The sequence below is a fragment of the Hibiscus syriacus genome, unplaced genomic scaffold (genome assembly GCF_006381635.1).
Source record: "Hibiscus syriacus cultivar Baekdansim isolate YM2019G1 unplaced genomic scaffold, ASM638163v2 tig00110893_pilon, whole genome shotgun sequence".
In the NCBI taxonomy this organism is placed as follows: Eukaryota; Viridiplantae; Streptophyta; class Magnoliopsida; order Malvales; family Malvaceae; genus Hibiscus; species Hibiscus syriacus.
The window spans coordinates 2,573,506-2,586,482 of NW_024062901.1; the positions used below are offsets into that span (position 1 = coordinate 2,573,506).

The 12,977-nt window shown below is 36.0% G+C and overlaps 1 protein-coding gene and 1 pseudogene across 1 annotated transcript; both read left to right on the top strand.

Annotated features, from left to right (window-relative positions):
* The first annotated feature begins 209 nt into the window (after positions 1-209).
* Positions 210-4,324, top strand: LOC120145388 (annotated as a pseudogene).
* A 1,097-nt stretch (positions 4,325-5,421) lies between these two features.
* Positions 5,422-7,994, top strand: LOC120145554 (SEC1 family transport protein SLY1-like). The gene is made up of 2 exons (XM_039159385.1): positions 5,422-5,527; positions 5,871-7,994. The coding sequence occupies exons 1-2, from the start codon at positions 5,497-5,499 to the stop codon at positions 7,706-7,708; spliced, it is 1,869 nt and encodes a 622-aa protein (XP_039015316.1). The 5' UTR covers positions 5,422-5,496; the 3' UTR covers positions 7,709-7,994.
* The last annotated feature ends 4,983 nt before the right edge of the window (positions 7,995-12,977 follow it).

Sequence of the window (12,977 nt, forward strand, 5' to 3'; positions counted from 1 at the left end):
CCCTAGATGAAACCCCAAATCAATTCAGGGTTTCCATTTGGGCTTGGGATTTGATAACCGGGCCTCTAGATTTGTAAAACGGGCCTTTGGGTCCTTTAGGCTTGTAATATATATATATATATATATATATATATATATATATATAATAATAATAATAATATTTAGTAATAATAATTTTAATAATAATAATAAAATTTAAATGGAAAAAAATGATGTCTACAGTAACACTTTCGCTTTCAATGTATCTTATTTTCGAGCACCTTTCTTCGTACAAGAATCCTGAGGTATTTTCTAATAGAAATTTTCATTTTTTCCTTATTTTGATTTTGCATTTTTTTTAAATTTATTTGTTTCTTGAATTGGCAGGAGCAAAAGTTCTTGATCGCAGTTGTTCTTATGGTTCCTTGCTATTCTGTAGAATCGGTGAATTTTTTATCGGACTTATTTGTCCTAGTTGAATGGAAATATTTTAATCTTATACATTGATGTTTTATGTAATTCAGATCGTGATAGTCCTAGTGTTCTGCATTAAATTCTATATTGTTTTCTGAAAATCAGTGTTTTTGATAATTTAAGGCTAAAATCATCAGCATGCATAAATTAAAATTTAAAAAATGTTTGAAATCCTTGTCTATTATTGCTGTGAAAGTTGGTCTTGTGGTAATAACGGAATGCAAGTCTAAGTGAATTCAGCGGTTAAATGTTTTATGATCAATGCTGGAAATCTAAAGATGCTCGCAGTTGAACATTTCTGCAGTTTGGCTCCTGACATCAAAATGTTCTGCTTGACATTTTGGAATTTTTAAGTATAATTTGGGTGCTTGAGATTGCTGAATATACATTAACACATGTATGTAAAACCATTGGTATAAATCTTCAAAAGTTTTATCTGATATAGCTAACATGCTTAATAGAAGAAGCTCATGTGCATTGAACGTAGTTGTTGGTTGGATACTTACTAATTTTGTGTGTTCATAAGAAATTGGACTGTATTCAGCTTAGGTTACTATTTTAAGTTTATTGTGGTTATTAGTCTGTGAAACTTTTGAGTTTAAAGTGTAGTTCCAGCATAGTATTTCAACATGTTTATTTTGCACCATGCATGTGGAGTTATTATATGTTATATTCAGTCTTGCTAACCTGGATTATTTTAACAGTTTGTATCATTGGTGCATCCATCAATTAGTGTCGATTGTTCGATACTACGTGATTGCTATGAATCATTTGCGATGTATTGCTTCGGAAGATACCTTATTGGTTGCTTGGGTATGTAGTTTCAAAAGCCTTGAACTTGAAACAAAGATTTTATTACTTAGGTCTGGATCAGCCATGCATGATATTTCATTTATATTACAGTTTCTGTTGTGGCATTGTCTTTGTTATATGCTTTGCTCATACACTTGAATCTCAATTTTGGAAACCTAGATATTATTTTTAATGTCTTTGAATAGAAATTTTCAACACTTTGCTCTTTCATTTCATCCTTTGTTAGTTTTGCTCAAGCAAGGTCCAGGATGTGATTTGCAGCCCTTAAGCATCAATGACCAGCTCAAGGCTCAACACTACGGTCTACATGGTGGTCAAAGGCTGTTTCAGTTACAAGCCAATGGCTTGTTTTAGTTTAAAGTTATTTGGTGCTAAGAATGTGCATTGAGCTATTGATGAAAATGTTTGAAGTATATTACCTTAAGATGCACAGACAGAAAGAAAATGGTATTGGAAAAAATTCATTGAATAGGTTTGAAAGAAGAATGAATAGTTTTGTACTTCTGTTGAACTTGTTTATACATGCTAACATTTTTTTTTCTTTTTCCCCTCCATGAATTTGGCATCATGGATCTAATGATTCTAACAAATTTCTGCCAAAATATTCATAAGGTAAAGCTTGTGCAAGATATATGCATTTCTGGTTTATGGATTCTCCCAAGCTCCATCGTACAGAATATATGTCAAAGTGCAGTACTGGTTTTGTGCTTTGAAAACACAGGCTATTTGTTAAATATTTCATTTTGCCTTTTTCTTCTCCCTCATACTTTATGATAATGATCATTTTTGTTGAGAAAATTTGTTTTAATTATTGAAATCTTTCCTTCAATTTCTTCTTTAGGGGGGGAAGAGAGGACAATAGATTTCATGAGAAGACGAGGACGTGCAAGTTCTAAAGCTCCACTATTGGCACACAATTATGAGAAAGGAACTATTAAGCATCCTTTTCCTATGAAATATTTCCTAAGCCCATGGAAACTTGGTCGATGGTTTTACCAAGTTGTCAAGTTCGGAATTGTTCAATATGTAAGTTCTCTTTAGCTTGAATAAAATGAAATATTATTTTGCTTTTGACATTGTTTGTTTCCTTAATATAATTGTATGGTTTCTTGACAGATGATAATTAAGATATTGACTGCTCTTTTAGCAGTAATTCTTGAAGCTTTTGGTGTATACTGTGAAGGAGAATTCAGTTGGGGACGTGGGTAAGATAATCTTAATGTGGAATGTTTCTGGTGATAATGAGGATTTTGTGTGAGTTATATGTAGAAGTACCATTTTTATGTGTAGAAGAAAGTAATTTTGAAAGATTGTGATTCAAATTGATGCCTCTTTTAGTTCTTCACTAAAACCCTGAATTGATAAAATTGTCTCAATTGTGAGCCCAAGCTTTTATTTAAAACATTCTGGTATTTCGTTCTTGCCTTTAAAGTGGTGAACATTCATCAGTGGAACAGAAATTTTGTCAATGGCACCTCTTACGAAACTTCTCATTATCTTGGCAAATTTTTTTCCCTCTTGTGCAGATATCCTTATATGGCAGTGGTTCTCAATTTCAGTCAAACATGGGCCTTTTACTGTTTACTTCAATTCTATACTGTCACAATGGATGAACTGGCACCCATAAAACCATTGGCCAAGTTTATGACTTTTAAATCAATTGTGTTTTTGACTTGGTGGCAAGGTGTGGCAATTGCCCTTTTCTATGCTCTTGGTCTGTTCAAACATCCGGTTGCCGAAGGCGTGCATCTGAAGTCAAGTGTTCAAGACTTCATCATTTGTATAGAGGTGGATGTCTTCAATCACCTATGTATCTCTTCTATTTAAAACTACTATTTACTAAACATGATGCAGCTACGTAATAAATATGCAAATGATTTACCTGTGTATGTAAGCTGAAACAACACCCTTGTAGAATTTATGACTGATAAGTCTTTTCGTAATACGAAAATTTGACATGTCATGGTATTCCTCCAGCGCAGATGGGCGTTGCTTCTGTTGTTCACCTGTATGTTTTCCCTTCCAAACCGTATGAGCTAATGGGAGATCACATTCCTGGAGCCATTTCAGTCCTTGGGGTCTATGCATCTGTTGATTGCCCTATAGATCCTGATGAGGTCAGGGAAAGTGTGGACCTACAAAGCTACGCCTACCGCAGCCTGACATAGAGGCTCGAAGTGGAATGACCATCAAAGAATGTGTGAAGGACGTATTTATCGGTGGTGGTGAATATGTAAATCTTCTGTTTATACTAACAATGCCAATTTTAGATTCCACATTGTATGTACATTGAGGTAAGTGAATATTACTACTGCTGAAACTGCTCTTTTGTTGTGCAGATTGTAAATGATGTAAAATTTACAGTAAATCAAGCGGTTGAGCCAGTCGAGAAGGGGATTACCAAGTTCAATGAGAAACTGCATAAGATCTCTCAAAACATAAAGAGGGATGACAAAGACCGGAAAAAACAAAGGATGATAGTTGCATTGCCAAATCTGAACCGAGGGTAATTCGTGGTATAGACGATCCCCTCTTAAATGGGAGCGTTAGTGATAGCGCGATCACAAATGGGAAGAAACAATGTAGAAAATCGGGAAGCTCCACTGGTGTAGAAAGTGGAGGAGAAAGCACCAGCTATCAATGCTATGGTGGATATCTCATTAGGGGCCGTAGATGGGTCACAAAGGAGTAAAAGCTTAGATGAATTGTTGCGGCTATATGAACCACGACACGCCGACATGATTGCTTATGATAGTCATATCCTATTCTTAGTTTCTGGCCCGCTAGCTTGGTTGACATGCCTAACAGCATTCATTGTTTCTGCCAAAGGTGGTTCAAGATTCTTTCTTTTTTCTTTAAATTTTCCTGAATTTAAGAACCATGTTGCATGATTCAGACATCTTTGCTCTACTTTTTTGAGAGATATTCCGTCTAGGCAAGTGTTTTCAGGCCGAATCAAGCTCGACTAATGTCTGGAAATCATTGCCCGGAAACAAGTTATGAACAGATTAACATCTGCTTTGTATTCTTGCTTTGAATATACGCACGACATTTGAAATTATTTCCCATTTTTAATTTCATTTAGCTTGTAATATATGGATCTTTTTATCTTTTCAGCCATAACCCATATCTCTGATCTGTTTACAGTGTATATTTAAAGGTAAGAGATGCTGAGTGTCGTTATATGCAAAATAAACTAATCTTAGTGTCAATTCTGGAACGTGTGATTCTTTTCTGACAAATAAACGATTAATTTAAATCAGATATTATAATTTTATTATAAACAATTTTTTCAATCCAATTTTCTCTCTTCATAATATAAACAAGCAATATAATAATACATTTAAAAGAGCTCAAAATTAAACTCACTTTTTCAAGTCTACAACAATTAGGGATGGACATAGGTCGGGTTGGGTCGAATTTTTTGTCCATCCGATCCGACCCGAGAATAATGACTCCTCCACCCAAAATCCGACCCGCATAATACATACCCTCCACCCGACCGGAACTCGACTCGACTTTTGAAATAAAATTCGAATTCGACCCGAAATAATAAAAAAATATTATTTTTATTCAATAAAAACAATGATTTAATTAAAAATAATAATATATAGAGGGATACTATTATAATTATTCTTAAATATACAAGGTAAAATTATATTTTTCTGGATCGGGGCGGGTTAGGTATTTTTCACCTTAAACCCGAATCCTACCTGACCTGAACACAACCTTAAAAAAACCGATGCGACCCGACCTAAACCCGAATTAAAAAAAACGACTCGATCGGATAAGATAGAGTCGGAACCTGTCGGATTCGAATCTCATGTCCATCCCTAACAACAATTGTTAAGACTATTTAACATGTTTTCTCAATAGTTAATTATTATCGTGTACGTATACTGAATTTATAATGAATTTTTTATTTGATTATGAAATTGGTACGATTGCAAGAATAAATTGATGAGAGATTTAGATAAACTATCGGTGATTAGAATTTTTAAATTGAAAAGGTAAAAAAATAAAATTCTTAATTGTAGAATAAAAACATCAGACTTTTTGAAGAACTAAGCACTTAATTCTACCTTTTTTATTTTAATTCTTTGATAGATGGAATTTATTCACTTCCTCAAATCTCAAACAGAGCTCTCCCCGAAAGGGAATAAAAAACTCTAAAGCGATAAAATTGAATCCTACATACAGATTACAAAGAGCTCAGTTTTGTAGTCTCCTATGGCTCTCAATCTTCGCCAGAAACAAACTGGTACGTTTCTCTTTAGATCTCTCTTCTTCCGTATCCCCTAAATTACCGAAGCCCCGTTTCATTTCTCTATGTAGATCTCGATATGAATGCAATTGCAATAAACTTTCATGTATCTTAGTTTTGAGCTTTGACCGTGTTAATATTTTTGTTAATTTTGATGTTTTCTTTGGATCCAAATCCACAAAATCTTGTGTTTCCCAATCGTTTGTTTTGTTGAGCTTTTTGGATCTAGTTTTATCTGGGTTTTCCTTTCCTGTGCTGTTGAATTTGATCTCATTGGGAGCTTTGACCGTATTGTGTGTATTGCTCTTTTTTCTTCTTCTTCATTTGGTTATTTTTACAGAATGTATAATCCGAATGCTGAATCTGAACCAACCAGCGAATCCCACTGGAACGGCTAATGAGGAGGTTTATAAGATCTTGATTTATGACAAATTTTGTCAAAATATACTGTCCCCCTTGATCCATGTCAAGGATCTGCGGAAACACGGCGTCACCCTATACTTTCTTGTTGACAAGGATCGTAAACCTGTCAATGATGTACCCGCTGTCTACTTTGTTCAGCCTAATCAATCTAATATCCAGAGAATTGTAGCCGATGCTTCACGTTCTCTCTATGACAATTTTTATCTGAATTTCTCTTCATCTATACCAAGGCCACTTTTGGAGGATCTTGCTTCTGGGACTTTGAGTTCGGATTCAATCCATAAGATTTCAAAGGTTCATGATCAGTATTTGGAGTTTGTGACGTTGGAGGATAATTTGTTCTCATTGTCCCAGAAGTCTACTTATCTTCAACTGAATGATCCATCAGCTGGGGATAAAGAGATTGAAGATATTATTGAGAGGATTGTTAGTGGATTATTTTGTGTTTTGGCTACGCTCGCAGTGGTGCCCATAATAAGATGCTCACGTGGTGGACCAGCAGAGATGGTTGCTTCAGCATTGGATCAGAAGTTGAGGGATCATTTGTTGTCAAAGAACAATTTGTTTTCTGAAGGTGGGAGCTTTGCGAGCTCATTTCAGCGTCCAATTTTGTGTATCTTTGATAGGAATTTCGAGTTGTCGGCTGCGATACAACATGATTTTAGGTACCGCCCACTTGTACATGATATTCTTGGATTGAAGCTTAATAGGTTGAGTGTGCCAGGAGAGAAAGGTGGAATGAAATCGTACGAGTTGGATAGCTCAGACCCATTTTGGATGGCAAATGGCTCGTTGGAATTCCCTGAAGTCGCTGTTGAGATTGAGACTCAATTAAACACATATAAGAAAGATGTTGATGAGGTGAACAGAAGGACTGGTGGGAATGCAGGAGCCGAGTTTGATGGGACAGACTTGATCGGGAACACAAAGCATTTAATGAATGCAGTGAACTCCCTGCCTGAACTGACAGAACGGAAGCAGGTTATTGATAAACACACAAACATTGCAACAGTACTCTTGGGTCAAATAAAGGAGAGATCCCTTGATGCTTATGTAAAGAAGGAGAATGATATGATGGACAGAGGAGGCATTGACCGAAATGAGTTGCTGGCTGTACTTAAGGGAAAAGGTACCAAGATGGATAAGCTGCGCTTTGCTATAACATATGTTATCTCTTCTGAAACCATTAATCCAGCAGATGCAGAAGCAGTGGAAGCAGCACTAATAGAATCTGAGGTTGATACTAGTGCGTATCAGTATGTGAAGAAGATCAAGTCATTGACTGTTTCGTTGGCATCAGCAAATTCTGCTAGTAGAAATAACATTGTTGATTGGGCTGAGAAGCTCTATGGCCAATCAATCAGTGCTGTCACAGCTGGTGTGAAGAACCTATTATCTAGTGATAGGCAGCTGGCTTTGACCAGGACTGTGGAAGCATTGATGGAGGGGAAGCCAAACCCTGAAATTGATTCTTACCTTGTGTTTGATCCTCGTGCCCCTAAATCGAGCTCTGGCTCTAGTAGCAGCCATCTGAAAGGACCCTTTAAAGAAGCTATTGTTTTCATGATTGGTGGTGGAAATTATGTGGATTATGGCAGCTTGCAAGACCTTGCCAAGCATCAGCAACCTGTCAAGAATGTTATATACGGAACAACAGAAATTTTAACAGGAATGGAGTTTGTTGAGCAACTCTCACAGTTGGGGCATAAGATGGGATTAGGCAATCCTGTTGCTACTTCTTCAGCAACCCATTAATGCAACCTTTGGATATAATTTGCCGAGCCTGCCATTCACCGGTCAACTGCATAAAGGAGGCAGCAGCATCTAAAACGGAGATATCATACACTATCATCACGTAAATGAAGATGCGAAGGTGAATATCGGTTGGGCCATACACTTTTTTCTTTAGAACTTACTGGTTTTGATTGAGACTTGAACCTTCGTCGATTTAGAAGAACTTATATAAATATTTCTTTTCCAGTTAGTTTCTGATGTTGGGATGGTTGTTTATCTTTCTTATTTCTTTCCCCTTAATTGTATTCTTGGAAACATGTCATCAACGAACTTATCCTTATGCGATTAACATGACTCGTTTTTGTAACTTCTTTCCTGTCTGTGTTGGTGTGTGCGTATACATGCTCATGGTTACTGTAATAAATTTAAGGGTAAAGTATAGTAATGCTCACTGAACTTTTCTAAAGCTTTCATTTAGGTCTCCCAATTTTTAAAACTTACAATACAGTCCCCTTAACATTTATTCCGTTTGCAATATGGTCCCCAACAGTTACGTTGGGGACTATATTGCAAATGGAATAAATGTTGGGGACCATATTGAAAATGGACTAAATGTTAGGGGATTATATTGCAAGTTTTAAAAGTTGGGGGACCTAAATGAAAGCTTTAGAAAAGTTTAATGACCATTACTATACTTTACCCTTAAATTAATTGGTGAATTAGATTAATATAGAAGAGAATCGATTGAGTTAAAAAAACAACTATAAAAAAACCAATCAAACAAATCGAATGTTCACATCTGTCTTCTACTGTCTTCTCCTACACCCATATTCCACTGCCGACTTATGCCCCTATATATCTTCTCTCTATCCCAATCAAAACTTCTTTTAATTTTATTAACAATAATATTCTCTCTCTACTTAAATTTAACCATCATATTTCATTAATTTACTCCATATATTAACGAGTCAACTCATAACAACAACAACAAAACCCTATTCCCATATGTAATGTGGTAAGGAGGAGGTAGGGTAGTAGGCTGCCCCCAACGCCAGGTTGAGAGCAACTTCCGTGGAAGACCTCCGACAGTCATAAAATTAAAAATGGAGATAAAATGCAATGCATGTATTAATATATATATAAATACATAGTTGAACAGTTTTCATATGCGCGTCTGTAATGAAAAGTAATCCCTACAAATAAATTCCGGGAAATATAAACGGTTGATTATTGCATATTTTATGTGAATATATTATTTCAATGTTTACTCATTTCTAAACATGAGTTATTGTATTTTTATTATTATAATATTATTTGTATGTTGATAAATTAACTTTTAATTATGATTTATCATAGATGACTCTAATAAAAGAGAATCTGAAGCATGGAGATTTAATGATAGATACATATCGGGTTAGTCAGAGTTTTTTTCATATTTAAATTCAGATTGAGTATTATACCCTCTGTCAGTCACCCCAACCAATTTAATTTTGAGAGTTCCAACCAATCCGAATCTCGGGTTTAAGTTTTTATCTTATTTTATTTTTAAAAAAAATAAGGATATAATTGAAAAAATATAGATAAAAGGGTATTACTGTAATTATTTTTAGGGTAAAGTATAGTCATGGTCACTGAACTTTTTTAAAGCTTTCATTTAGGTCCCTTAACTTTTAAAACTTGGGGACCATATTGCAAACAGAATAAATGTTGGGGGACCATATTGCAAACGGACTAAATATTGGAGGACTGTATTGCAAGTTTTAAAAGTTAGGGGACCTAAATGAAAAATATAAAAAAGTTCAGTGACCATTACTATACTTTACCCTTTTTTATTATATCATTATTTTATTATATTTGGAAAAAATTAATATTATATTATATAGATGTTGGGGTATTAATACCCAACCACCCTGTAAAATCACATTGGCCTCCGTCCCCTAAAAGGTGGGAATGAAAAGAGAGTTGCTTTGACGTTTTTCCTCTCCTTTTTGCTTTTTTTCTTCTTATTTTTTCTTTGTGGTTTCGGGGGTTCACGTTGGTGGCCGGCGAGGGAGCCATTTCGACCTTAGTTGTTGCCTTGTTGGTTGCCTCCGTATAGGAAGAGAGGAGAGTAGGAAGAAGTATAAGGCTAGTTGAGGGTCGGTTCGGACGTCGGTAGGAGTTCAAGTGTTCGCCGTTGAAAATACTAGTTCAATATATATTTCCTTTAGCATTTTCTGGTTAATCCTTGAACCCCGGTCGTCCATCACATTTCTCTCGCATTCACCATTGGCCATTGTCGTTCATCATTATAGACCATTGAGGATCTCATTCTCACATAGTATCAAAGTCATTGTTTCCGTCGACGATGTTGCTGTCACCATCCCATTCATTAGTCGTCATTGGTGCAACGATTACTTCCTCTGCATTTTCTTCCTTCTGATCTCCGCTTCGATCGCATTTTTATCGATTCATTTTTTCTCCTTCATCGTTGCTTCATCAGCTTTCGGTTCGATTATATGGCGCTCGTGTGCAAACACTTTTTTTTCCCCTTCTAGTAATCAGATCATCATTGTCAATAATTAGACTTGGAATCACGATCTTTCACCCCAAATCGTCTGATAAAGACGCCAACACCACTGCTACTGTTGACTCTCTATGTTCATTCTAGAAATCTGATCGAAATCTGAACCATGTCGTTCAAATACCAATGTCTTATTTCAGATGGATGTTTGCGTTATGAAAATCGTAGTCGCTTCAGATGTTGATGTAGTCATTGATCTGTCTGATTTTGATTGGTGAGATTCACACGTGCTGCAATCAGGTTTTTTATTCAATCTCTCTTTTATTGTTGCTACATCATCTATGCATCAGATGCATACAAACCATGATACTCAATCAACAAGCTGTTACAATAATACCAGAGCATTAAAAAAAAAAACCATGATACTCAATCAAAAGGTTCTCAAGCTATACAAAGACTATTATTCCCATATCTTACCTTGCTCACATTCCTGTTAAAAAGCTGGAACTAAACAGCGATTTTCACCAATTTAAACACGTCATGGTTGCTTCTAGCCGACCCCTTAAAAATCTTTCGGTTATGTTAATTTCAAACAAAGTAAATCGTCACACTCCAAACTGATTTTAGAATAGTAGACCGATTTAATAATAGATTTGATAATAAACAAATAAATAAAATAAATTTACTACATACATATGAAAATAAAATTTATATACCATAAAGTTTTAACACTTGTATAAATAGGCGTTTTTCCCGAAAAATCACCGGTGACCGGTATATTTACCGATCTAACACCGGTCAGATTATATTTCTCGATCTAACACCTGTAGCAGTAAAACGCGCTCCCTGCCACGTGCTATATGCTGATTTGGCGCCACGTGGGGTATAGCACGCCCCCTGTACCGCGCTATACGCTGACATGGCTTACACGTGGGTATAGCGCGCCCCCTGATCCGCGCTATACGCCGCGTAGGGGTATAGCGCTGCCTCTGCTCAGCGCTATACCTGGGTATGAATTATATTTAGCGCGAACTCTAGTCTGCACTATACCTTTTATCTGAATAATTACATATAGTGCGGTGCAGGTACCGCGCCTTATATGGTTATAAATACCATTCACTCCCGGTTAAGTTTCTCACATCTCTCATCTCAACTTATAAATTAATACAACAATTCCGTCAACGAGTAATAATTATGGTAATTTTCTCATATTTGATTTAGAAGTTCGTGCGATTTTTCGTTGTAAATTTGGTTATAAATTTTTTTATTATACTTATTTTTATTATGATTATTTGAAAAAATATTATACTAATTATTTTCAATTAATTTTTGTGTTTGTAAAATTGAAAAGCATGAGCATACATCAAAATAGTTTTGCAGTACAGGTAAAATATAAAATTATATTATTTAAATTATTTACGTTGATGTGTAAAAAATTTATTGTGTTATATTTTCGTTCATATATAATTTATTTAATCAGGTTTGTTTCAGTTGTTTTTGCAGATATAATATTGTCGCACTTTTAAACTCAAAAAATGGCGCAACTTTCAGCTATTGTTTATTATGATGGTGAAATTCGAGAAGATGAAATCGGCGTTGTTTTCGTATCAAATGAGCGTGTTAAAATATCATTCAAGAGAAACATAACTCTTGAGGAGTTGATAACGAAGATTTCGAGGAAGATTCATGTTGTAAGTAGTAGAAGAATATCGTCGTTGCAGTACAGATTTCCAACATCATTGTTGCCATTAACTTATACAGCGTTCGAACTTTCGAACAATGATGATGTTCAAATGATGGTTGAAGCTCAAAGTAATTATTCAGACGCCGTTATTGAGATGTATTCACATTTTGTTCAAGTGCGTGATGTTCGGGGTCAATTATTAAGCTCCCACTATGGGCTGGCTGAATAAGTTGATCAAGTTGACAGCCCGACTACAGTAATGTGTAATGATTTTAATGCCATAATAGGGATACATTCATCCGTAACTCCTTACGATATGTACCGAGATGGGTCCATGAACAATCCGTATGGCAACACCGCGTCCAGTTCAAGGGGAAGGCAATTATCTGCAAATTTCTTTGACCATACGCAACCATCTGTGCAGTTTCCATTTGACACGATGGCTTCAAGCTCCAGGGGGAGGCATTCGACTGCGAGCTTTTTCGATCTCAATGTCGATATGTCTTCCAGTTCAAGGGGAATGCTTGCAAGTAGTAGGTTCTTCGACCTAAATGTGGAGAGCATGGAGGAACCATTATCTCCACCAGAAGAACCACTTCGTGAGCCTGGTGCGGATGGTGCTGAGACTGGACTATTCATTCACCCAGAATCACCGCAATTCAACTCCGATGATGATGAAGTTCCAGGAAATGTGGCACAAACTGACCCTCCTGCACACATGTATGAAGCTGATTATGGTGCAATGTACGGGCCAGAATTTGTGGATATGCCTCATCTCGGTGACTATGGATATTACTCATCAATAAATAATGGTGAGTTATATTTAGGCATGGAGTTTTCAAGCAAAGAAGAAGCAGTGATGGCTATAAAAAATTACAATATCCGTAATTCTGTTCAGTCCAGAGTCAATCGATCGACGACCGAAAAATATGTATGCTATTGTGCCCGACGCGAAAACGGATGCAATTGGATGGTTCACGTATCGAAAATGAAGAGGAAAAACAACATATGAGAACTAACAGTATACAACGGTCCTCACACATGTTGTGCTGGAGGGGTCAACCAAGATCATCCCAACTTGGACTCTGAAATGATATGCCAAG

Bases quoted from the DNA above. Each gene is read 5' to 3' on its own strand.
- LOC120145554 (XM_039159385.1), top strand. From the start codon at position 5,497: ATGGCTCTCAATCTTCGCCAGAAACAAACTG. The intron at 5,528-5,870 runs GTACGTTTCTCT...TTATTTTTACAG, and splicing joins TCTTCGCCAGAAACAAACTG to AATGTATAATCCGAATGCTG.